Here is a 26171-nt window from a genome sequence, read left to right as displayed (position 1 = left end):
TCTTCTTCTTGGGTTCCCCGCTAGCATTCCTGGCCTCTACCTCCTGCCAAGTGCCCCCTCAGCAATCTGCTTGCTGTGTGACATGCATGCAGGCTCGCTCCTGACCCGCTGCTCTGCTTGTCCATCTACACACAGAACTGTGGATTGGCTGCAACCCCCTCTATCCTCCTTGGCTCAGACTGTGATTGACAGCAGCAGGAGCCAATGGCTCTCGCTGCTATCTAAGCCAGCGAGGAGGGTGAGTCCCTGGATAGCTGAGGCTCTCGTGCACATCGCTGGATCCAGAGGGGGCTCAGGTAAATATTAAGAGAGGGGCTGCTGCACACAGAACTTGTTCTTAACTTCATGCATAGAATGCATGAAGGTAAAAAAAACCTTGGGCCTTTACAACCACTTTAAAGCCAGCCCACTGTGCAGCCACCTACACATAGTGTGCGTGTGTAATATATATATATTTTTTTATATTACACACACATTTTGTGTTACTAAGCTTTTGATCCTGATTAGAAAAGGCATCTAACATAATGCAGTCACCCGTAGCTACTAACCAGTAGTTCTTATTAGTTGTCTCCATATTTCTGAATAGTTGTTCATCTACTATGGAGTAGGTTAATGTCTTACGTTTCCTTTCTATATCTCTTAGCCCAAATGCAGCTCCAGCAAATGGCCCAGCAACAGCAGCAGCAGTTTCAGCAGCAGCAGGCAGCCTTACAACAACACCATCAGCAGCAACAACAGCAGCAATTCCAAGTATCTCAGCAAAGTGTTATGCAACCACAGCAGCAGCAACAGTTTCAAATGGCAGCAGTAGCTGCAGCTCAACAGCAGCAGCAACAACAGCAGGCACAACAGCAGCAACAGGCACAGCAGCTACAAGCTGCAGCCCAGCAGCAACACATACTGAAGTTACAGATGCAGCAGCAACAGAGTCAGCAGCAGGTAATACTTGGTTATAGCTTAAACTATGATTGAGCTACAGTGAAAGGCTAAGTTCACCTTTTGGGAAAAAAAAATTAAATGCACCAATTTTCTTCTTTCAGGAAAACAAAATGTATTTTTTTCTCACATAGAACTGGAAAGCATTGCGCCTGTGATCAGTAGATCACAGGTGCAATGTCAGGCTCCTGTAGACAAACCCTACAGCTTTCAGCCCATATCTCTGTACAGGCTGTCAGTTTGAAAGCTGCTTGAAAGGGCTTGTGAATGATCTATGAGTTCGCTCATCAGCACCCTCACAATTCAGGGATGACTTTCCCTGCGTTTCTGCGGGTAAGGCAGCCCATTGAAATGAGTGGGCTGCCCTACACACAGCCGCACAGATGTGAACCAAAGGCTTTTTCACCTGTGAGGTTGGAGGGTAGTAATACCATGCAATTGAGCTGCTTTTACCACCCACAACTGCTCCCCCTTTAGCTGCAGAAGCAGCAGGTGGGGGTTTACACATGCTGTGGTCACAGCTGGAAGTATACCTCCAGTTGAGTGGGGTTGAACTACAACCACCCTGCAATTGTGCATTACATGTGGTTGTGGTGTGGCGATGCTGCTTTTTACAGGGTTAAAACAGGTGGTTAGGAGGTAGCATATTGCCTCTTTACCACCTGTCAAATGCCTCTGAAAAGTGATCTGAGCATGGATTGCTTTTCTGAAGAGCAGCAGTCCTTGCTGCTATTATGAACAAGTCCTACAAAAGCAGTTCTGAAAGGACAGAAATAGGGGTCAAGATTAAAATAGCCTTTATGCTGTGTTAGTGTATTAGTATGCTGTAAAATGTCTGTTTTACACTTTTGTGTATTTACAGAGCATGCTGCAATATGGTTGTGGTTTTACTATTCCTGAAAATTTTAGGGGCCCAATTATTTAATAAACAGCTTTATGGCTTTTCTATTAGAAACTACTTCAGCACATTCATACAGCACTGCTTTGAATGTGCTTTGCGTTTTCTTTGCTTTGGGACGCTGAGGCACATGAACCCTCATTTATTCTAATGTATAAATTACAGGTATTTATGTAGTGCTGAAGATTTACACATAGCTTTACATATTGTACATTCACACTAGTCTCTATCCTCAAGGATTCTATAATCTGAACATTAATGGGGGTTAAATGTGTTGGTGTTGGGAGTACCTGGTAAAACAAGCCCTATCCACTGTAAGGACTTAAAGTGAGCATTTAATTGGTGTTCTATTATAAAAAAAAAAAAAAAATTATTTATTTTTATTTTCTCCTAAGGTTGTATCTATATTCTAGATCTGCTGGAACAAAGGTTGGACACCTGTGTTTGGGCATATTTATATAACCCAGGTTGTTGATTATAAGTGTGCTTGACTTAAGCATTTTAAATTGAGATGCTGAACTTGTGTTTAGAGATGTTTAACCATTTGCTGCCCAGGGCAATTTTCACATTTTCCATATATATCTTAAACTAGCATATTTTTTTTTTTTGCTAGAAAATTACTTCGACCCCCAAACAGAAATCAGATATTTTCTGAAAGCAGAGGTGCTGGAGAATAAAATGGTGGCTGTTGCAATTTATGTTGTGCTATATTTGTACAGCTGTTTATTAAATGCAAATTTTCAGGAACAAATAGACTTAGAGCAGAATTAAACCCAATCTTTAAACTCCAGCTCATTTAATGCTACTAAAACAGATGTTTCATTGCTCTTAAATATTTTTTTAAATGACATACCATGTCCTTGTAATTTTCAAATGTTGTTTCCCCTCAATCTGGTTGCGCACGCTCAGTTTTATGTTCATTTCCAGCACCTTCTTCTAGTGCTGGCATTCTCCCGTAAGTGTGACGGCTTCTGTCCTCTCCAAGCGTCCTGTACAGGCTCAAACTCTTGCGATACTAAACTGTCGAAGATCAGCTTAATGCAGGGTACACACTATAAGTTTGTACCACTGGGTTAAACAGAAAAAAACCTTACAGGTCACTGTACCTACACAAGCAATGGTAGTGCAGCAATCTCCGCTGTGCTATTGTGTTCTGACAGAGGGGTCTGCCCTCCCCTGAAAGAACACACTGATCAGCTCTGGCAGCCATTTGCTGCTACTGCTGGTCAGATGCTAGTTTTCCAGAATGCCCATTTGACAGAAGCCGGTTGAAAGACCAGAGCTGTACACATGGGCCGAATGTCAGGTGGCTCCTGCCGAATAAATCGTTTTTGGCCGATTTCCGGCCCATGTGTACCCATCTTAAAGCAGAACATTACCCATAAAAACCTGATATAAATAGTGTTCTTTAGCAAAGAACATACATTCGACTTTAATAATTATGCTACCAATACTAGTATGTGCTGTATCTTACCACCAGAATTGTTCCTGTTTCTTCTTGTTGGGGCTGCCATTTTGCTGAAGCCCAGAGCCGCTGAACAGCATTAAATCTTTAGGCTGTCAACATTTCGGCCTCTAGATTTTCAGCCTTCCTGGCAGGCATAACACAATGGTTACTGCTAGGTCTATAACCACTGGCAGTAATTAAATGTCAAAAAATCTGACTAGGCCGGTTGTACCCAAGTCGATTGACAGATCGATTTGGGTAGAATCAGCCTGTCCTTACATAGATCAAATCTGGGCCGGTCCCTGCTGAACTGATTGAATTTTGATCCGTGTATGGCCACGCTTTAGGAATATTATTTATATTACTGTTTTTTGTGTATATGCATATTATCAGTGAAACACATCTCACAAAGACTGAGGAATGTCCAGGAGTGAATTGGCTGTCATGCAACGCAGTGAGCGTGATCAGTGTAAAGTCGGTAATTGTGAATAGTGCAGGGATATGGCAATGCTTACTGCAGCAGCATCTATCGGCAACCTATTGCATAATATACATAGCATTCCAGCAATCCAATACTGCCATATCACTATATACTTACATATTTGTTTTGCTGGCTGCAGTCTGCTGCTAGTAATTACCTGCTTTTCACTGAACTATTTACAATTGCTGGCCTTTCATTGCAAATGCTCCTTGTGTTCCATGACCGCTAATTCACTCTGGATATTTCTGATATTTTGTGATATGTGTTCACTGATAGTATGCATATGCACAAAGAATAGTAATATAAATAACTTTCCTAAGTGCCATGATCCCATTTTGTGTGAAAGTCAGTGAAAAGACAGTAATTATTAATAGCAGGTAATTACTAGCAGCAGACTTCTCCCCGTACTTCTGTCACAGGGAGAGGGAGGGCAGCGGGTGGTGGCTCCAGCATTGGGAACATGTTACATAGTTGGTAAGGTTGCATAAAGAAACCAGTCCATCCAGTTCAACCCGTGTGGGTGTGTTTATTTTAAAGCTCATATTCCTGTATATTGTGTTCTCTAAGAAGCCCATCCAAGAGTTTATTGAAACTATCAATACTTCCCGCTGATGACACTAATTGTGGAAGTGAATTCTACATCCGCTGACATTGAAAACCATCCTACGCAGTTTAAGGCTAAACAGCTTCTCCTCCAGTTTCAACAAGCAGCCCCACGTCATCTTATATTCCCTGAAACTGAATAGTTTGTTTTTTATGCCAGAATCACCCGTGGGGTACTTGTATATTGCTATCATATCTCCCCTTAAGCGTCTTTTCTCCAGGGAGAATAGGTTTAATGTTTGTATTTGTTCTTCATTACTGAGTTCCTCCAATCCCTGTATTAACTTTGTTGCTCTGGACTCTGTCCAGTTCCAGCACATTCTTCCTGAGGACTGGTGATCAGAACTGGATGGCGTACTCAAGATGTGGCTGAACCAGAGTTTTATAAAGTGGCAGGAATATAGTTTTATCTCTTGAGAAAATTCCCTTTTTGATGCATGCTAATAATCTGCTAGCTTTGAATGCTGCAGCTTGGTATCGCATGTCATTGCTGAGTCTGTCATCTATTCGTACCCCCGGAACATTTTCCATCCTGGACTCCCCCAGAGGTTCTCCCCCTAGCATGTAATTTGCATTCATATTTTTAGCCCCCAAGTGCATTACTTTACATTTTTCAACATTAAAACTCATTTGCCATGTATTTGCACACCCCTTAATTTTATTGAGGTCTTCTTGCAAAGTTTCTGTATCCTGCTGTGAAGTTATTGTCTTACTTAGTTTTGTATCATCTGCAAACACTGAGATTGATATTTATATCAACCTCTATATTTTTTTTATGAATAAATTAAACAGAATTTGTCCAAGTACAGAGCCTTGGGGTACCCCACTTACTACTCCAGTCCAGTCTAAGTATATATTATTTATTACTACCTTTTGGACACGCCTCTGTAACCAGTTCTCTATCCATGTACAAACCCTATGATCCATCTCTACAGACCTCAGTTTGTAAATTAAGCATATTTGGGGGACTGCATCGACTGCTTTTGCAAAATCAAATATACACCACATCCACTGGTTTTCCTTCACTTCCTTGTAGAATGTTAACAGATTGGTTTGGCAAAAGTGACTCTTTGTAAAGCCATGCTGATTACTACAAATGATATTATTTTCTTCAGCAAATGTTTGGTTCTGGTCCCTTATCGCCTCCAAAAATTTACATACTAGCGATGTTAGACTGACTGGCCTACAGTTCCCAAGTATATAGCTCCTAAACCTATATATCTATATCTTTTTTAAACATTGGAACCACATTGGCTCTTCGCCAATCAGCTGGTACCATTCCTCTCAGTATGCTGTGTATGAAAATTAGGAATAATGGCCTGGCTATACCCTGGCTGAGTTCTTTGAGGACTCCCAGGTGTAAGCCATCTGGTCCCTGTGATTTATTTGTGTTAAGCTTTTTAAGACTTTTATAGACGCTGGCTTCTGTTAGCCACATTCTATGATGCGTTACTAGTGATGCAATCTCTACTATTCCCCTCTGTTTCCTTTGTAAAAGGAAAGAACATATTTAGTTCAGGCGCCTTTTCTTTATCATTTTGTAACCAACTTTTCTTTGTCAACTTTTGTGGGGCCAATATGTTCTGACCTCACTTTTTTACTGTTAATATATTTAAAATATTTCTTGGGATTTTTTTTTACTGTCCTCCGCTATGTGTCACTCGGTCTATTTTAGCCGCCCGGATTGCGCTCTTACACATCTTATTGCATTCCTTGTAGTCTTGGGATGCCGACATAAAAAAGCCCTAAATGCCATAAAAACGGGTGGAACATGTAACATGTTCCCAAAGGTGAACTTATCCTTTTGAAAGTGAGTAAAAGGCCTGGAGAAGATGGATATGCAGCACTCTTCTATAAAATAAAAAAAATTCTGACTCCTACCCAACCCCCACCTGCGATCGGTCTTCAATTTCTTCAAGACCGGGCAGCCTATTCCTTCCGACTCTTTGAGGGCCAACAAGGAAAATTACAACTTCTCCTGGTCAACCTCCCTTCCGTATTGTTGCATTCAACTGACCACCTCTTTGGACTCCCTATACCAAGCGAATTATCCTCCTCTGTTCAAGGATTTGGCTGACTTTTTGACCTCCTAGTCATCTTTACAGATCTCCTGGTTTGACAGGATTCATGCCTTCCACGTGGCATATTTGTTGAAATTTCTTTTCTACTTTAGATACCTGTACCTAACCATATCTTGCAAATCGAACACCATAAATTGCTCCATTTTATTTGGCACAGCTGTAGACCCAGACTGCGTGTTTTAGTTTTTAATCGCCGCTAACTGGCAGGTGGCCTAGCAGCACCCTATCTTTTGTTATTATACTGCAGTTGTTATTGTTAGTTGTTTTTACACTGCAGCAGAAATTGCCCCTCTTGTATATTCTCACACCACTGCCAAGATGCCCATCTGGGTTCACCTGGTCATAGCTGAACGTTAACCCCTATGCATGCATACTCTTCTGTGGACTCCCCCTTGTCATAGGCCTGATTTCATCACTGCTGCACTACCTATGCCAATGGAACTCTCTTGACTTACCCCAGGCAAACCTTCCTTCCCTGTTTTCTTTTTTAATCTCTGGCTACCCTCGTTCATTCTCTCCCAATTTTTTTTTTTTTCCATTCATTATTGTCCTAGCGCTTCCTCCATGAACCGATTCTTCTACCTCCTTACCTCCAAAGAGGTGCCTTTTCAGATGGAGCACTCCCCATTGACCCTCTCAGGGCTCCTATTCCCTTTACTGGCCATATGGTACCTGGCATCTTATTGTTCATGTCACTTTGTTCTCGCTCATGCCTTAAGCTGGCCATAGACAGTTTGCATCTTGGCCGGTTCAGCAGGTACTGGCTGAGATGCGAACCATGTATGGGCAGGCTGAATGTACCCAAGTTGATTAATCAACTTGAGTACATCCAGCCTGCTCGATTTTACATGAAAATATTGCTAGCTGCTGCTTTACCTGTGGGGACAGCTTCTTGTCCTGGCTCAGCGGGAGGGATTCCCCTGTCAATACTCTGTGTTGATGGGGAAATCAAGTGAATTTTTTTTCTTGCAACCTGTGGTTTGTTTGCACATTGGTTTGTAAAGAAAATCTACAAAAACCCAATAAACCTTTTGTGAAACAAATCTGTTTGTATTATTGGCTGCAGTCTTCTGCTAGTAATTACGCTTTTCACTAAATTGTTCATTTACCAAATCTCCATTAATAATGTTCAGTGTTCAAACTCTGCTCAGCAAGATCTTTACTGTTCTGTTTGTAGGCATATTGGATTTTCCTATTATTCTCCATTTCAGTTATTTCTCCTTTCCTTGATGTTTGCTTTATACTATCCTGGAATTTTTTAACATCGGATGTATTTGTATATGTTATGTTTTTGTATTTTGGAAAAAACTTAGCTATCAGGGGTCTGTTTAGACCTCTGATATTTCACCAAACCCCCCAACAATGATATTTAAAAAAAAAAAAGTAAAATAAAAATTGTAAAAAAAAATTATAAAAAAATAAAATTATTTCGGGCGTGTGGTGCATACAGAGTGCAGATTTCAGGCGTGCGGTGCATACAGAGTGCAGACGTACAGACTTCCAGTACCTGTTCTCGGACAAAAAAAAGCCCTGGGATTTTGATTTTGTTTTCAGATCAGGGGTAGAAAGTATACCACCTTTAAAGCCTAGTAAACACTAAGAGAAAATTGGCCAAAAAAACACGTTTTTGGAGAGTTTGTCCAATAATCTGATCTGATTGTTTTCAGTAGCCAATCATAACAGTTTATGCAAAATTATCTGAAAGGACGAGCACGAAAATTTTTCTCATAAGATAACTGAATGAACGATTTTCATGTAATCGGTTCAGTATTCATCTGTAAAAAAAAAAAAAAAAAATCAAGTGACCAATACCATGGATGCTTAAAAACAAAACAAAATACAATACAATGCAACACAAAACTTTACATCAGCGCGGGAAGTTGTATTCGATCTTACAAGAAATTGCTAACTCTAGTCACATGTTCTTTTTTTATCGATCTGAGATGCATGCAACCCCCCCCAAAAAAAAAAAATCATGATCATTTATGCAATATTCCCATTGTGTGTTCAAGGCTTTACTTTGAAAATAAATCACAGTGGTCAAATGCATCAATCAGCCCCTGGGGGAGCTAGAGAGCAGAGAACTGTTCTGTATATCAGATTTGTATGAAGTAGACGTGTGGAGCGACAGCACAAGAGAACAAACTGCTGAAGAAATAAATTGAGGCATTTTCCAGAGAGCTTTTTTTTTTTTTTATAAAATGTGAGACGGTGTATGAGAAGCGAGCCGGTCACTGATGCTAAACTGCCATTTTCTGCTCTATAAACAAGTTTGGGAGAAAAGTACAGTTGGACTGAGCATACACAGGAGTTTGAAAACCTCAGCTGTGGGCTATGAAGCCAACAAGAAGGATAAGGCAGGGACTTTTCAAACTTGGTTCTGTGACAGAGGGCTTGCTGCAGCTCATTTCATTTTGGGCACCATTTTATTTTCAAGCAATGAAGTATTACTAGTGGTAATATTTAATAGTTATGTTTGATGTAGTTTATTCAAACCTGTAAACATGTGGCTGTGTTTAGTTCTGCTTTAAATGAGTTTTAGTGCACACAAACACAAAGTAATACCCAATTTCTTTGGTAAAATATAAAAGATGTTACGTTGGGTAAATAAATACCAAACGTGAAGATTTAAAATTGCTCACACTTGTGAAATGGGTGACAAGCTACAGTACCCACAATTGTCAATAGGCAACGCTTTAAAAACCTTTACAGGTTATTAGTTAAATGTGAGCTATTGGGCTAGACTACCAATTACATATGCATGCCAAACTTGTGTGCATTTGCGCAGGAGCACATATGACAGGGGTGCTTTTAAAACATTTTTGTGATTTTTATTTAAAGGATAAGTTCCCCTAATATAAATAAATGCACATCTTTGTAGGTAAATGTGCGTTTTTTTGTTTTGTTTTAGTTTTTTTTTTTGAGGAGCCTGTAAAGCATTGCACCCACGATCAGCAGATCACTGGTGCAATGCAAGGTTCCTGCAGACTTACTGTAAGCTGTCTGCTTGTACGGGCAGGCAGTTACATAGTGACTGGGACCATCATTGAACTACCTAGTGCGCATGCCAGCATTCACAAAACTCTGTAAATGAATGAAGGGGGCGGCAGGCGGAGCCCCTCTTGGCTATGTTTTTCTTTTTAAATTGACAGTGGGTGTGGGGAGAAGATCCCTGGCTTGCTGTTACTAGAAGGTAGCATATCGGGGAGAGGCTGCAGCAGTGGGAACATGTTACACGCTAAAGCCAGGTGGAACATATAACGTTCCCAAAGATGAACTTGTCTGTTTTTTTTTTTTTTTTTTTTTTTTTTTTTTTTACACTTTCTTTTATCACAAACCGTAAACAAGACTTTGGGCAGTGGCAAGTACTTTTCATGGAGACATCTGGGGTCTATTAAACCCCTTATGCCTCCTTTTCCCTCTAAGGCAGATGATCAAACACAAATCTGAAGTTCTGAAACCAGAAGTGACTAAATCTTTTGTGCTTCCAACTTAATTCATCACAGAGGAGATGGATGTTCCTCCATCTCCTCTGTGGGTGGTCGACCTGTTGGGACGGGAGAGCTTGGGAACAGCAGGGAGGCTCTGCAGCACTGTGATCACTCTTACATCAAAGCTGATTACCAACACCAAAAAAAAAATAATACAAAAGTTATGGCTGAAGCTGCAGCCATTATCCTGGTATAACCACTTGGAGTCCAGGATGTATATATACGTATGCTGGACGGCAAGTGGTTAAAGATGCTCCGTTATAACAGAATATGGAATTTTTTTTAAATGTCAGTGTTTTTCATTTGTAGGGTAAATATATTCTAAGACTTTGTATTAATAGGATCTTGTCAAGTTTTGTTCCTGTTTCATGTTACTTCAATTGTTTTCTTTCTTTAGCAGCTGCAGCAGCAACAGACACCACTAAGATTTCCTCACATGCAGCAAATACAGCAACAGCCAGTTCAGCAGGTCATGCAGCAACCTATGCAGCAGCAGCCCCAACTGCAGCAACAGCAGCCACAGCAAGTGATGCAGCTCCAGTTGCAGCAGCAGCAACAGCAAGTAGCACAGAATCAGCAGCAGTTGCTTTCCACCCAAACCCAAGCCCAGTCTCTGGTGCCACCAGGACAGACACTCCCTGGACAAATTCCTTCCCAAGTTATGTCCGTTACATTCACACCACAACAACAGTTGAAGATGCTTCAGGTAATTTTCTGCAAAAACTGCAAGCTAGTTAAAAAAAAACTGTTTTTAAATATTTTACATTTTTAATTTAATACTTCTTGAAAGCTGGCCTCTTGTTTAATGGTGAGTGTGATTTTAGTGTGTTTACCCTTAGTGGGCCCCACTGCTGGTCTTCAGCAGCACTTGAAAGCAACATACTTTCCTGTCCCCACTCAGATGTGTGTTGTGCTGCACAGTGTAATTCTCAGCTGAGTGGAGTAAGGTGATAATGTTGCTTTTGAGGGCTGCTGATAAGATGCCTTGAAAATCACTAAGAGGAAGTGTGCTCACCCTTTAAAATTCAAATTTCCACTTTAGTATTTGTTTTTTTTGGGTAAAAATGTAACTCTATTTATTCTTTCTATTCTAAAAACTATCTTCTCTGTCAGCGGGGGTGAAAGTCTTGGCAGTCTAGATTTACATGGTCTTTGTGTATCAGGAACATTTTGTCATTAAAACTTCACAGGTTCTGTCAATTTCAGTCAGAAAGTAATATAAAATCAGGAATCAGAGCTTGCAATTGTAATGAGCAAATCTATCCACTCTATATTTACATTTATAATTACAAACCAGCCATTCATTTTTTACGTCGCCGCTCTGGGATAGATTACATTGAAGTGGTTGTAAAGGTAGAAGGTTTATTATTACATTCTCTGGCATTGGCTCCTGCTGCTATCAAGAACAGCCAGTATGAAGATGGCGGGGCCAAGATGCAGCATGTGTGTGTGTATTTCCAGATGCACACAGCCCAGTACGGAAGTCCACACGTATGCCCCCATACAAATTGGTTAGCTATGGTGGCACATGGGGAAAAAAGAAGGCAAGAGCACCAGCTGCAGGGGACCCCAGAAGAGGAGGTTCAGGGCCATATTGTTCAAAACCATTGCACAGAGCAGGTATGTATAAAAAAAATTAACTTTATAACCTCTTAAGGACCAATTCACACTGCAGTGTTGGGCAGCACAGCTCTGCCCGACATTGCAGTGAATGAAGTGTACGTTTTATACACTTCACAGAAGTTTGTTCAGAACCAAAAAAAAGGGGAAGCCATGTACTGTGCTGAATCGCACATCACATTGCCCCCTAGCGCAGCCAGCAACGCACAGTGGCCAGAGCAGTGGAGTGCTCCTGCCGCTCTGTGCTGCAATGTGAATTTGCCCTGAAATTTTCAGGTGAACATTATATATCTCTCATTTTGGAGTGTTCATTTTAAACTGCAGCACATCAGTGTGAAAGCACCCTTAGGCTTCTTTCATGCGATTGGTCTGATTAGATCCACCTGTTTGTTTTTCAGGCAGACCCAATCGTACCCTCCATTCACCTCTGTGAAGTGACAGATGTAAACGGGCTTGTGTCTGTTTACACCTGCCTACCTCCAATCCAGTCTGCTAGAAAAAACAGGGGGAACCGTTCCCTTCCATCTGGGAAGATTGGATTGGAGGGCCCATAGAGTAGACTGGGCTGTGTCCGTATCCGCTCTGCATATGCAGACTAGACATAGACCTGTCATCCGCCTACTTCGCTCATTGTGGCCTGTGACTGGTTACCAAGTCTCTTAAGTGGCCCCCGCTCTTCAAAAGGTTGGCCACCCCTTTAAGTACACTCAAAATCATGGTCCATATATAACATCATTAGGATGGCTGTAAATGCCTTGCTATTGATTGATTTTTTTATTTTTTTTTTATTTTTTAGTCAGTCACATGATCATTTTCCACTTGTGTAGCCAATTTGAAATACAGGGGTTGAGCACATTCCCTGTGTGTTTTGTCTTGAGTCCTTCACATGTCACTACAGTTTGTCTGTTGGCCATATCTGCACAGAGCAGATTAGTGCTCTGGTAGTCATGTGACTCGTATATTAAAAAAAAAAAATCATAAAATTGCATAAAAAAAAAGACCCTAGAAGTGATGCTTGATTGTTTTTATTAGCTGCCTATATTAAAAGTACAGTATTCTTTGTAATGAACTTGTTCTTTTAATACAGGGTGCAAATAAAAACAATCAAGAATTGCTTCTAGGGTCTTCATTGTTTTGCATATATTTAGATCATAAAATGATACAAAAAAAAAAAAAAAAAAAGAATCTAAATATAGGCAAAATAACAAAACAAAAACACCATAGAAGTAATGCTTCATTGATTTTATTAAGCAAGATACCTGTGAACGAGACCTGATACAGTTTGTTATCAAGAATTAAACCATGCTCCTATAACACTCCTATAGCATTTATGATGTGTTTATGACATGTTTCATTGTGGTTGTAAAGCGTTAAAAACTCTTCAAGAATGCTTGCAAAATGCCCTCGGAAGTGTTGTTTTTTAATGTGAAGTGCTTAAAGGGGAAGTAATGTGGAAGAAATGATCTTAAGGTTTGGCTCTGCAAGATGGATTCTTACGCTTTTATCTCTTTGACACTTGGCTCGGTCCATCTGAGCTTTGCTGACAAAAAAAGCTTTGCCACTGGCAATAATGTTCAATGCACCTGTTCCTGTCTGGCACTGTCAGTATTGCTGGCTGGATGCTTTTTCCTGCACAAAGAAGTAAATGGTGTCATCACACAGCTGCTTTGTACAACTAGGTAGTGGCTGGCGCTGTGGTGTCCTAGTTCTCTTATTTACCAGTGTATCCTGGAATACAGAAGCCTCCACTGTGTCTTTCCCAATGCCCAGCTAACACTTCCTAACGCTTGCTAACAAATGCTTCATTAACATGCCGTAAGTGCTCTAGATGCTGATAAGGGGCAGTTGCAGAGACAAGTGTCTATGCTTCATGAAAGTTAGGTGCTGCCTAATTTTTTTCTTTTTTTTTGTACATTCTTTATTAAGGAAAGGGTTTCATCACATACATCAGTTGTGCAATCCCTCTCACTAGAGGAGTTTCCGTGAAAAACAATAATATGGTCCTGCAGTAGACAATTGGGTACAACACAACTTAACAATACATGTTACATTTTTGAATATTTTACATGACATAGTTCTATCACATGCTGATATATGGAGTTAGGTTGGTTATAATTTTGTGAGAAGACCCTGGTTTTTCATTGTGCAAGGAAGAAATGGTTTTAGGGTATCTGCGAAAGTACCACAATGTCTTAGTGCTATTTCATATACAGGTGAAACTCAAAAAATTAGAATATCGTGCAAAAGTTCAGTTATTTCAGTAATGCAACTTACAAGGTGAAACTAATATATGAGGTAGACTCATTACATGCAAAGCAAGATAGTTCAAGCTGTGATTTGTCATAATTGTGATGATTATGGCTTACAGCTCATGAAAACCCCAAATCCACAATCTCAGAAAATTTTGAATATTGTGAAAAGGTGCAATATTCTAGGCTCAAAGTGTCCCAGTCTAATCAGCTAATTAAGCCATAACACCTACAAAGGGTTCCTGAGCCCTTAAATGGTCTCTCAGTCTGGTTCAGTAGGAATCACAATCATGGGAAAGACTGCTGACCTGACAGTTGTGCAGAAAACCATAATTGACACCCTCCATAAGGAGGGAAAGCCTCAAAAGATAATTGCAAAAGAAGTTGGTTGTTCCCAAAGTGCTGTATCAAAGCACATTAATAGAAAGTTTTATGGAAGGGAAAAGTGTGGGAGAAAAAGGTGCACAAGCAGCAGGGATGACCGCAGCCTGGAGAGGATTGTCAGGAAAAGGCCATTCAAAAGTGTTGGGGACTTTCAGAAGGAGTGGACTGAGGCTGGAGTCAGTGCATCAAGAGCCACCACACATAGACTGATCCTGGACATGGGCTTCAAATGTCGTATTCCTCTTGTCAAGCTGCTCCTGAACAGCAAACAACGTCAGAAGCGTCTTACCTGGGCTAAAGAAAAACAGACCTAGTCTGTTGCTCAATGGTCCAAAGTCCTCTTTTCTGATGAGTGCAACTTTTGCATCTCATTTGGAAACCAAGGACCCAGAGTATGTAGGAAGAATGGAGAGACACAGACTGCAAGATGCTTGAAGTCCAGTGTGAAGTTTCCACAGTCTTTGTTGATTTGGGGAGCCATGTCATCTGCTGGTGTTGGTCCACTGTGCTTCATTAAGTCCAGGGTCAACGCAGCCGTCTACCAGGAGATTTTGGAGCACTTCATGCCTCCTTCCGCAGACGAGCTTTATGGGGATGCTGACTTAATTTTCCAGCAGGACTTGGCACCTGCCCACACTGCCAAAAGCACCAAAACCTGGTTCAATGACCGTGGGATTACTGTACTTGATTGGCCAGCAAACTCCCCTGACCTGAACCCCATAGAGAATCTATGGGACATTGCCAAGAGAAAGATGAGAGACATGAAACCGAACAATGCAGAAGAGCTGAAGGCCGCTATTGAAGCATCCTGGTCTTCCATAACACCTCAGCAGTGCCACAAGCTGATAGCTTCCATGCCACGCCGCATTGAGGCAGTAATTGCTGCAAAAGGGGCCCAAACCAAGTACTGAGTACATATGCATGCTTATACTTTTCAGAGGTCCGATATTGTTCTATGTACAATCCTTGTTTTATTGATTGCATGTAATATTCTAATTTTCTGAGATTGTGGATTTGGGGTTTTCATGAGCTGTAAGCCATAATCATCACAATTATGACAAATCACGGCTTGAACTATCTTGCTTTGCATGTAATGAGTCTATCTCTTATATTAGTGTCACCTTTTAAGTTGCATTACTGAAATAAATGAACTTTTGCACGATATTCTAATTTTTCGAGTTTCACCTGTATATGCGGATTGGATACGGTTTGAACCACATCCAATCTTCATAACATGTAATAAAACATTGTTTCCTATGGTGCCTGTTCACATATATCAGGTGCACTGGCGGTGCAGATTCAGTGCGGTTTGAAAAAGAGTCTTGTACGATTTCTGAGCAGTGCAGTCCGGTTCAGGTGCGGATTGCAGGCTATTGACATCTATGGGAACCATTTCTAAACCGCAGGATAATTCTGAGAGCTAATCCTGTCCTGAACCGAATGTAAACCTGTGAAAAACTACTGTATCAATTGGCTGTGAAACCTGAGCTTCAGTCCGCACTGCACATGTGTGAATGAATCAGCTCTTAGAAGTTAGAGTTCAGAGAGGAAGATAGGAGAGCCAGGACAGAAATGCGGCCATCAATCATAGGAAGTACAGCCAATGAGGGAGGGAGGGGAAAAAAAGAAAAAAAAAATTATGAGAGGGAGGGTTGCAGTTCCATTTAGGATTAATTTGGTCATATGCAGTTGGACAACATAAGCTTTCAAGGAGCTAGGGCCCAGCAGGTTACCACATTTAACTGTACCTGTCAGAATATTTGAATTCCACCAGTACAATTTTTTTTTTTATTTTGAGATCCTGTCCCTAAGGACCACTGTGAGTGCTTCCAATTCTTGGATATTATTCACTCTGGCAATCTACTGTCCCATAGTCTGTGAAGTTGTACTTTTCCAAGAGCTGGGGATGCAAGTTTTTGCTGCATTTAGGGGTCAAGTGGGGGAGTAGTGACCCTGGATTATTGGTTAACAAGAAACCTGTAGTATGTTGAATGGTCTCTAAAACTGAGTGCGAAAAGGTTGTAGGGCCAGGCATTTCCAGAATAACTATGTAAAAAAAAAAAAATAAAAGTACCAGTGTGTGCGCCACAGCACCAGCAGACTGGACTCTGTTGTGGGAAGAGTTTGGTTAAAATGGATGGTGGCACAACCTTGTAGGATATCTCTTGATACCTAGTGCAGATCAAAGCCTTATGAGCGAAAGTTAAAATTCTGTCTTTTTAATCCTCTGAAAAAATAATTCTCACATTTATGAATAAATCCGGGGTCTACCCAAGAGTGGGCATCCATTAACGTTCAGTACGAGACACCTTGGGGTTTAATTACGAAGACAGCAGAGTGCAAAATCTGGTGCAGCTCTGCATAGAAACCAATTGGCTACCAGTTTTTCTTTTTTTTTTGCTTTTTTTTATTTGTCAAAGCTTAATTGATCAAGCTGAAGTTAGAAGTTTCTTGGTTACTGTGCACAGCTGCACAAGATTTTGTACTCTTCAGTTTAATAAATCAACCCCAATGTATTATGCATGGTGCCTTCAGCTAGGCAAGTCTTTTCAAAAGGAGTTAGGTGTCTCACGGACTGTCATGGGGGAGGGAGAAAGGGAATGCAAGAAGTGGGACAGTTGAAGTTGGTGCCAAGCATCCAATACCAGTACCTCATATTTAGCAGCTATGGAAGAGAGGTTGCACCATGCAGTGTAGATAAGTCTCAGGCTGTAAGCGCAAGTCTTGCAATGATCAAGGCTAAAAAGATACCCCTGGAAGGAAGTTTCAAATGGGACCATGCAGCTTAATCAAAATGGCTTTATTGAACAAATGGTAACAAATTATGTACAAAAGTGAGCTAAAACCACTAACCACCACTACTCTAAAATTAAAAGGAAAACGTTGTCTTGTCACCCAAGCAGCCGCTCATTCGGCCACATTACTACATGGAAGGTGGTAAGATGAATGATAATGGAAGGTAGTAAGATGTACGATAACGTTAAATAAAGCTACTAGAGGCCTCAGCGGATAATACGATAATTAGTGGATATCATTCAGAGTGGTTATATAAATGTGTATCCCTTATACCATATCCTGGATATGTGAATTGCTGATGTATGGGTCATGCTGAACACATCATGATTTATAGGCATATAATGTAATACAGCCACAGTGCTTGCGTGTATGGTCTGTCTTGGTATAGTTGCTGAACAGAACGTTCGTTGGAGTAAACAGGACTTTACGCTTAAAGAGGCTAATGTCTCAAATTCATCCATAGAGGATACCAGAGAAAAAGTCAAGCCTTTTTTTAAGGAGACTCAAATGTCTCTCCTCCCAGATGAAAATCAGACAGATTGAAACAAAGGACATGCTTCTTCAGATGCTTCCATCATGGTGTGAAGATCTTTATTTCCCACTGCGTGTCCTGCCTAATTTTTGATTCCTCACTGTACTCCCTCTCAGCTTCTCGTGCTCTTTTCCTTTTCCTACTTCCTTATTCTTCTTTCACGGGCCCTTCCTTTATTCCCCTTTTCCCTGGGCCTGGGTCTATCTCCCTTATCTGTACTTAGTTCAACAAAGTTAGTGGCTTTCTTAGACGATCACCTTCACTTTCAGAAGACTGGATATTTTTTGAACGTACACATGATCTAAAACGACTGGATCTACTACATTCTCTAGGAGCTATAAGATTATAAATATATTACCTTTTCCCAGACTTCCAGATTTTGTTTAAATTTTTGTTGTGGGTGAGTAGTTAACAATGACTTGCTTATATTGGTGGTGTTTTAGCCTTATTATGCATTGGGAGGTCACTGATGATTCTACGGTGGTAACCTATTGTACTCTATTAATACTTTCAATACCATTCTGAATTAGGATTGCTGTTTATTCCAATGAACTTTCCGTTCAACAACTATACCAAGGCAGACCATACACTTAGGCACTATCTATGATTGTATTACATTATATGCCTATAAATCATGATGTGATCCGCATGACCCATACATCAGTAATTCACATATCCAGGATATGGTATAAGTGATACACATTTATATAACCACTCTGGATAATATCCACTAAGAAGAAGGGTAAAGAAGAAGGTAGGTACCACAACAGTAGCAAGTAAGACAAATGGTACAAATTGACACAACCTTAAAGTGAAAACACCCATGATTACGCCGTAAGGCCCTGTGCCTCCACCCACCCAGCCCATATTCTATCAAATTTAGCTGGACAATTTCGGCTCATATATGTAAGTTTACACAATGGAAGCACACCGTTGATTGCCGACTTCCAGCCCGAGACCGTGGGCGGGGTAGACAGCTTCCATCTCAGCAAAATTTCTCTTCTAGCATAATATAGAGAATAGAAGACAAACAAATTGCTATGCTTAGATGCTTCAACTAGGTCAAGGAGGCCTAACAACATAATCAGCAGATCCATGGGAATAGACCGTTTACAAACCGCATTAATAGTATCTAATACCCCAGCTCAAAAAGGACGTAGCTTCGTACATTCCCAAAACATATGGTGAAACGTGCCTTCCGCCAAATCACAACGAGGACATGATGCCGATCTATCAGGATATATCGTAGCCAGTCGCCGCGGGGTATAATATACTCTATGGATAAACGTTAGATGTATAAAGCGGTCCCTGGCTGACATCATGGTAGGGAGGCATTGTAAAAGACAATCCTCCCATTCATCTTCCAACAGAGACGGATGGTCTGCGCGCCATTTATTGTAAAGTGACTGCATTCTAGGGGTAGATAGGGGTAGCAACAGGGAATGGAGAGAGGATAAAGACTTGGGTAAGTCCTCCTTTAACAACAAGTTTTCTGGAGGGTCAGTCTGGATGGCAGGGGGAGAAGAAAACTTGGCGGCCACAGCTCACCTGTCATAAATCCAATAAAACATCTCTGGGATATCATCTGACGCCCTGGTCCATATCTGGGAGGAAATACCCCAGGACATAATCTGTTGTCTCATTAGGAACATGCCCCAACATTGTCAGGCATTCACACAAGCATGCCATTTTGAGTTGCTGCAATGAAATTTCAGCAAAATGGACTAGCCTGCTGCATCATTTTCTTTTCATTGTAACCCATAACTCAGTCCATATCAGTATAGATATCTTGCATTATATGGATTTTTCCCCATTGGTTCCCCATTGAGATCTGATGTGTTTTCAAAGTGTTCCTTTCATTTTTTTGAGCAGTGTATATTAACAGGGCGAGACACATTTCAATATATATGCATATCAGTGGGGGAAGTCCGTGCACAGTGCAGCACCAGCAATATGATTATCACCAAAGGCAGAACCTGAGACATTGGAAATATATTTTTGGCTGATGCAATAGAAAATAATGACCAAAGTCATTAAGAATTTCACGATTGTCACCCAATAATGGCCAGACTTTTAAAAGCAAGGCTGCCATGTTGGTTCATGCTGTTGGTGACTCCACATGATATATCTTATCAGGAGGTGAGAGCGGGACACTGGGAGAAGGGGAGTATCAGAGAAGTCAGCATCAGACAGCGTTTTTACACAATGCAGAGTATTAAACCACTTAAGTTCCACAGTGAGTATAACAAGCATGCTTTATTGCATATACAAACTGATTTTACTGTTGTGGGTTTAGTAACACTTTTAATTTTTAACACAACCCAATGCTACCACTTCTATGTGAACAACACAGTGTGGTGCAATTGTAATATTCATAGCAGGCTTTGAAGGGCGGTTATGAGACTTTAAAATGCCGAATAAATGTTGCATATACACAGGGTATTGACGCACATGTGAATGTGCTCTTAAAAGTACACACTTCCGCCTGGCAGTGCTAGGGTCGTTGGTTCGAATCCCAACCACGGCACCACCTGCCTAATGTTTGCATGTTCCCCCTGTGCCTGCGTGGGTTTCCTCCGGGTACTCTGGTTTCCTCCCACACTCCAAAGACATTCTGGTAGGTTAATTGGCTCCTGTTTAAATTTGCCCTAGTATGTGTGAATGTGAGTTAGGGACCTTAGATTGTACACCCCTTTAGAGTTAGGGACTGATGTGAATGTACAATATACAGTCATGGCCGAAATTGTTGGCACCCTTGATATTTCTCCAGGAAATCATGTATTTCTCACGAAACGTATTGCATTAACACATGTTTTGCTATACACATGTTTATTCCCTTTGTGTGTATTGGGACAAAACAAAAAAAGGGAGGAAAGAAAGCAAATTCGACATAATGTCACACAAACCTCCAAAAATGGGCTGGACAAAAGTATTGGCACCCTTTCACAACTGCGGATAAATAAGAATGTTACAAGCATGTGATGCTCCTGTAAACTCACCTGGGGCAAGTAACAGGTGTGGGCAATATAGAAATCACACCTGAAAGCAGATAAAAAGGAGAGACGTTCACTTAACCTTTACATTGTGTGTCTGTCTGTGCCACACTAAGCATGGACAACAGAAAGAGGAGACGAGAACTGTCTGAGGACCTGAGAACCAAAATTGTGGCAAAATATCAACAATCTCAAGGTTACAAGTCCATCTCCAGAGAACTAGATTTGCCTTTGTCCACAGTGCGCAACATTATCAAGAAGTTTGCAACCCATGGCACTGTAGCTAATCTCCCTGGTCGTGGACGGATGAGGAAAATTGATGAAAGATTGCAACGCAGAATAGTCCGGATGGTGGATAAGCAGCCCCAAACATGTTCCAAAGACATTCAAGCTGTCCTGCAGGCTCAGGGAGCATCAGTGTCAGCGCGAACTATCCGTCGACATTTAAATGAAATGAAACGCTATGGCAGGAGACCCAGGAGGACCCCACTGCTGACACAGAGACATAAAAAAGCAAGACTACAGTTTGCCAAAATGTACTTGAGTAAGCCAAAAGCCTTCTGGGAAAACGTCTTGTGGACAGATGAGACCAAGATAGAGCTTTTCGGTAAAGCACATCATTCTACTGTTTACCGAAAACGGAATGAGGCCTACAAAGAACAAAACACAGTACCTACGGTAAAATATGGTGGAGGTTCAATGATGTTTTGGGGTTGTTTTGCTGCCTCTGGCACTGGGTGCCTTGACTGTGTGCAAGGCATCATGAAATCTGAGGATTACCAAAGGATTTTGGGTCGCACTGTAGGGCCCAGTGTCAGAAAGCTGGGTTTGCGTCCAAGATCCTGGGTCTTCCAGCAGGACAATGACCCCAAACATACGTCAAAAAGCACTCAGAAATGGATGGCAAAGAAGCGCTGGAGAGTTCTGAAGTGGCCAGCAATGAGCCCAGATCTAAATCCCATTGAACACCTGTGGAGAGATCTTAAAATTGCTGTTGGGAAAAGGTGTCCTTCCAATAAGAGAGACCTGGAGCTGTTTGCAAAGGAAGAGTGGTCCAAAATTCCGGGTGAGAGGTGTCAGAAGCTTATTGATGGTTATAGGAAGCGACTGATTTCAGTTATGTTTTCCAAAGGGTGTGCAACCAAATATTAAGTTAAGGGTGCCAATACTTTTGTCCAGCCCATTTTTGGGGTTTTGTGTGACATTATGTCATATTTGCTTTTCTGCCTCTGTTTTATATTTGTTCCAATACATACAAAGGGAATAAACATGTGTATAGCAAAACATGTGTTAATGCAATACCTTTTTTGTGTGAAATACTTGATTTTCAGGAAAAATATCAAGGGTGCCAACAATTTCGGCCATGACTGTATATGTAAAGTGCTGCGTAAATTGACAGCGCTATATAAGTACCTGTAATAAATAAAATCTTGGAGCGTAGTTTATGCATATTAACAGGGAGGTGGGGTTTGTGGATTGACTGCTCCTGTCCCAGGCTACATGGTGTGACAGGAGCAGTAAGTCCACATAAACCCAGTCTCTCTGTTATTCATAAGTTATGCCCCAAGCTCATTATGAAGAATATTGTGGAGTTTTAATACAGATTGCTAGTAAAACAATCAAGCATTGATTCTAGAGTCTATTTTTTATAGGCGTGTTTTTTTGGTTTTTTTTTTTCAAATTAAGTTTTATTTATTTTTTCCAAAAGTGTTACGTGGGGTGGTTAGTTGAGGGGAAAGGACGAAGGTTATGGCTTCACACTGGGAAAACCTAGTGCATATGCATACAGTGGCAACATCAACATATTTGGCTGGCATATCGGTGCCATTCTGTATAAGGACTCTGGTGTAATGGCAGGGTCACTGGGTATTTTAGTGACTTCTAATCTATTTTTTGCAGGGAAACATCAGCACACATAGAAGAAATATTTTGAAAGTTTAAGATAACGTTTAAAGTTTTTGTTTTAATGACACTTTAACCTTTATATCCTCAGCAGGTGCAAGCTCGGCAGGTGCACCAACAAGCACAGGCTCAACAAGCTCAACAGCAAGCGCAAGCACAGCTACAGGCAGAAAAGCAAGCTCAGCAACAGCAGGCAGCACAGCAAGCAGCTCAACAGCAGGTGCAGCAGGTTGCTCAGCAGCAAGCTGCTCAGGCTCATATGGCAGCAGCGGGGGGCCAGGTAAGTGAATCTGCTGTGTTATTTTTGCATGGAATTTATTTAGTTGCATTTCAAAGCCACTTGAAGCAGCATTGCAGGTTTATGTAGTAAAGACCCATCCAAAAATGATTGTTTCATACTCTGATTGTTAGTGTATTGAAGGAATATTTTTTTTTTTTTTTCTCCTTTGAAATGTGAAAGGGTTTCTATTACTGTCTGTTTCCCCACTGGGAAGGTTCACCCTCTTGTTTTGTCCCAGCGGCCTTGTCCCTGGGACAGAAAATAATAAAATCCAACATTTTTTGCTGTCACGGGAACAGGAATGGGGGGAATTTTTCCAATGGAGACCCTTTTTCTCTTGAGATCTCCTCTCACTTCCTGCTGTATGTCAGGGCAAAAAGGAAAATCTCACAGACCGCAATAAAGCCTGAGCAGGGTCCATATTTAATCCAAGACTGAGATAAACATTTTGGCTTTAGATACATTTTAAGGCCTAACTCCAGAAAAACTCAAAAATCCAACCATTCAGTGGGCCCCTCACCCGCAGCACTGCAAGGTTTAACTACTAGTCTAGTAGCAGAGGAGAAGGGTGTAAATTCGTACCTTGTTCCTCTCTCCAGGAGGTTCCCTTCAGAGTTGCAGTCTCCTAAACCTACAATGCAGAGTAAATGTCCCTGTATTGTATCTGATGTCGGGGCTCCACCACACAGACCTGAGCTTTTGACAGAGGAGGGAGAGCCCTGGAACTGACAGAACTGGGTCAGTACAACATCCTCTTCTGAAATCACATAGTCCTAACACCTAAAAAAAACCCCTTGCAGTGTGGGGGTTGGCTTACTGCAAGTGTGGATGATTATTATTATTAGTATTTTTTTTTTTTTTTGCATTTTTGGAGTTAGACTTGAAATGCCCAATATACCCAACATTCCCATTTTTCATTGAAAACTCATCAATGTTTAATAAGCCTGGCCTTCTTTTTTTTCTTTTTTTTTCTTTGAGTCTGGGACTCAGAGCCTTTCTATAGGATTGTTGGGAAATGCTGTAAAGTACAATTTCCTTTTTTAGCCCAAATTTGATTGCAAAAGATTAAAATAATTTCACATTTTGTCTCATTTAACTTGCACTGCTCCTTCACTGCTGGTTTTTGGGTGTTGGGTGCAGTAATATGCCTGCTGGTTGTAGAGAAGCCTTCTGCAGTCCTGATCATTGTGGATAGCTCATTCATTCTGAACAGCAATGCAGGTTGGGTTAACAAACTAACCGCTTGGACATGCATTGCACATGTACTTCATAAAGTAATTGATGATGGACTTTCAGGGTTGATACATTAACAGGGATTGCAGGCCCTAACCATGTTAGACAGATGGATAATGTTATCTTTTTTTATTTTTTTAGCCACACTTGCTTGGATTGCGCTTGTCTGTCAGCTGGTAGTGGACTAAATGGTTATAGTAGTAGGTGACCGTATCTTTCTTTGTGACTGATCTCAGAATCCCCTCCCCATTTTCATCAGGTCATCCTCCCACATGCTTTGTTTGCATTCATTCATTGCACATTTTTTTTTTTATATAATTTTAAGGCCCCTTTCACATGGGGTGGAATTGGCTTTGCTCAGCAGGGGGTCTTCCGCTGATCCCCTGCTGAGCACAGTGGGTGGATGACAGGTCCATGACTGCTCCGTTGTTTGCACAGTAAATATACTATTTACACCCAACTGCCCTCCGATCCGATTCACCTAGGCAGAGGGGTACAGATCTCTTGTGGATCGGATTGATGGCAGGCAGGTCTAAATGGACACCTAGGAATACATGGACTATCTGGTCTGGTCCGCCTGAAAAACTGACAGTCGGACCTGATCGAATCACACGTGCGAAAGGGGCCTAAATCAGGCAAAGCCTCAGCAATCCTGAAGCAAGGTATTTAGAACTTGGGAAATTAGATGTTTAGCCTGACATAACTGTCCATGTGTTTGCTGGCTTTTCCTGCATGGCCTGGACATCATTTTATTTTTCTTTTAACTGTTGTCTCACTTGGTCCTTATATGTGCCATGTGTGGTCCTATAATGTAAGGATTTGCCAGCAGACTGGCATGCAGTGGAATGTGTTTGGTAGGTTAAATAATTGCTTGGTTGTCTTTTAACTCTACAGCAAGAAAAGTTGGCTGCAGTTAAATCTGCTGTTGAATTTCAAGTACTAACTAGATTTTTGACTTGCCTTTAAAATCCATTTATTGGAGTACATCGTGGGACACAGAGCATCTCTAATAATCCTTATTCATAGGGTTATTTGACACCTACAGGCGATTGCTTAGATAACCCCTCCCATGATATATACCACAAAATGGACTTTACAAGTAAGTAAAAAATCCAGTTTTCTTTACCATACATCATGAGACACAGAGCAGCTCTATTAATCCTTACTTAATAGGATGTCCTACAGCAAAGCCCATGAGGGGAGGGAGACACGCCAACCACTGTCGGGCCTGAAAGAAACTTAGCAGCTTGCAAATCTCTGTGACCAGGGTCCCGTCCTCAGCTGCTCTTACATCCACCTGGTTAATCTTAAAAGGAGTGAACTGAAGACCAGGTTGTGTCCTTGTAGACCGAGCCACTGAAGCCTGATGACAGACAGCCCCAGAGGCACCAACACTCTTGCTAGAATGAGCTGTCACTGGAAAAGGTGGAGTATTCTTTTGAAACCATAGGCTTGAGAGATTAACTGACAAATCAATGTGAAATGGTAAACTTGGAAGCTGTGTGACCTTTCTTTGGTTCTCCTGGAAGGTCAAATGGAGAGTCCAACTGCCTGACTGTGGCAGTAAATTACAGATATAATCCTGGCAACCCAAACTATATCCAAAGTGTGTAGAGTCTTGTTCCCCAGCAATTGAGGCACGGGGGAAAAAATCAGTAAAATAGTGTCCTGATTGAAGTGGAAGTCCGCAACCACCTTTGGCAAAAACAACAGCTGAAGCTGTAGAATCACCTTGTCATCGTAAAGCACAAGAAACCGCTCACGTAAAGAAATGGCTGCAAGCTCCTTATTATTCCTGCTGAAATAATGGCAACCATAAACGCAACCTTCCACATCAATGGACTAAAAGAAGGTCCCTCATAAGCTCACATGGCTTTTCTACAGCACTGACCGTGCCTAATTGAGGTCCCATGGAGTCAAAGGTCACCTTACTGGGGGCATGATATGCATAACATCCAGTACAGAGACACGTCAAGGGATGAGCAGGACTTGGTCTTTGAAACACTGTCAAGGCATAATCTGCCTCTTGATTGAACTAAAAGCTGGTTTGCATATTAACCCACCATCATTAGCTATATTGTGAAGGCCAGCGAAAAACTTCAGGACTCCAACCTGTTACTGTAAGCAGTTGTACAACGAACACACTTGTCAGTTACTTCCTGCTTCCAAACTTCTACAAAAGCCTGCAAACATCCCTCCACCCAAACAAGTGGGTCGGAGAGTTGGGTTGAGTCCAGTTTTGCTG

The 26171-nt window shown here is 41.3% G+C and overlaps 1 protein-coding gene across 3 annotated transcripts in view; it reads left to right on the top strand.

Moving 5' to 3' along the window:
• MED15 (mediator complex subunit 15) overlaps positions 1–26171 on the top strand; it is a 101096-nt gene that overhangs the window by 28989 nt on the left and 45936 nt on the right. For 2 of the 3 annotated variants that reach the window (XM_089653215.1, XM_089653213.1), the window contains exons 6-8: positions 644–939; positions 10335–10643; positions 22505–22693. In XM_089653215.1, the coding sequence (XP_089509341.1) occupies positions 644–939; positions 10335–10643; positions 22505–22693 (794 nt within the window). The remainder of the gene's footprint in view (positions 1–643; positions 940–10334; positions 10644–22504; positions 22694–26171) is intronic. The other variant, XM_089653214.1, reaches the window with a different exon arrangement.

The sequence above is a fragment of the Staurois parvus genome, unplaced genomic scaffold, assembly GCF_062004578.1.
Source record: "Staurois parvus isolate SC_StPar_1 unplaced genomic scaffold, SC_StPar_1.0 ptg000704l, whole genome shotgun sequence".
Lineage (NCBI taxonomy): Eukaryota > Metazoa > Chordata > Amphibia > Anura > Ranidae > Staurois > Staurois parvus.
The sequence above is the reverse complement of the archived record's forward strand: the minus strand, read 5'-3'. Positions and strand labels throughout refer to the sequence as shown.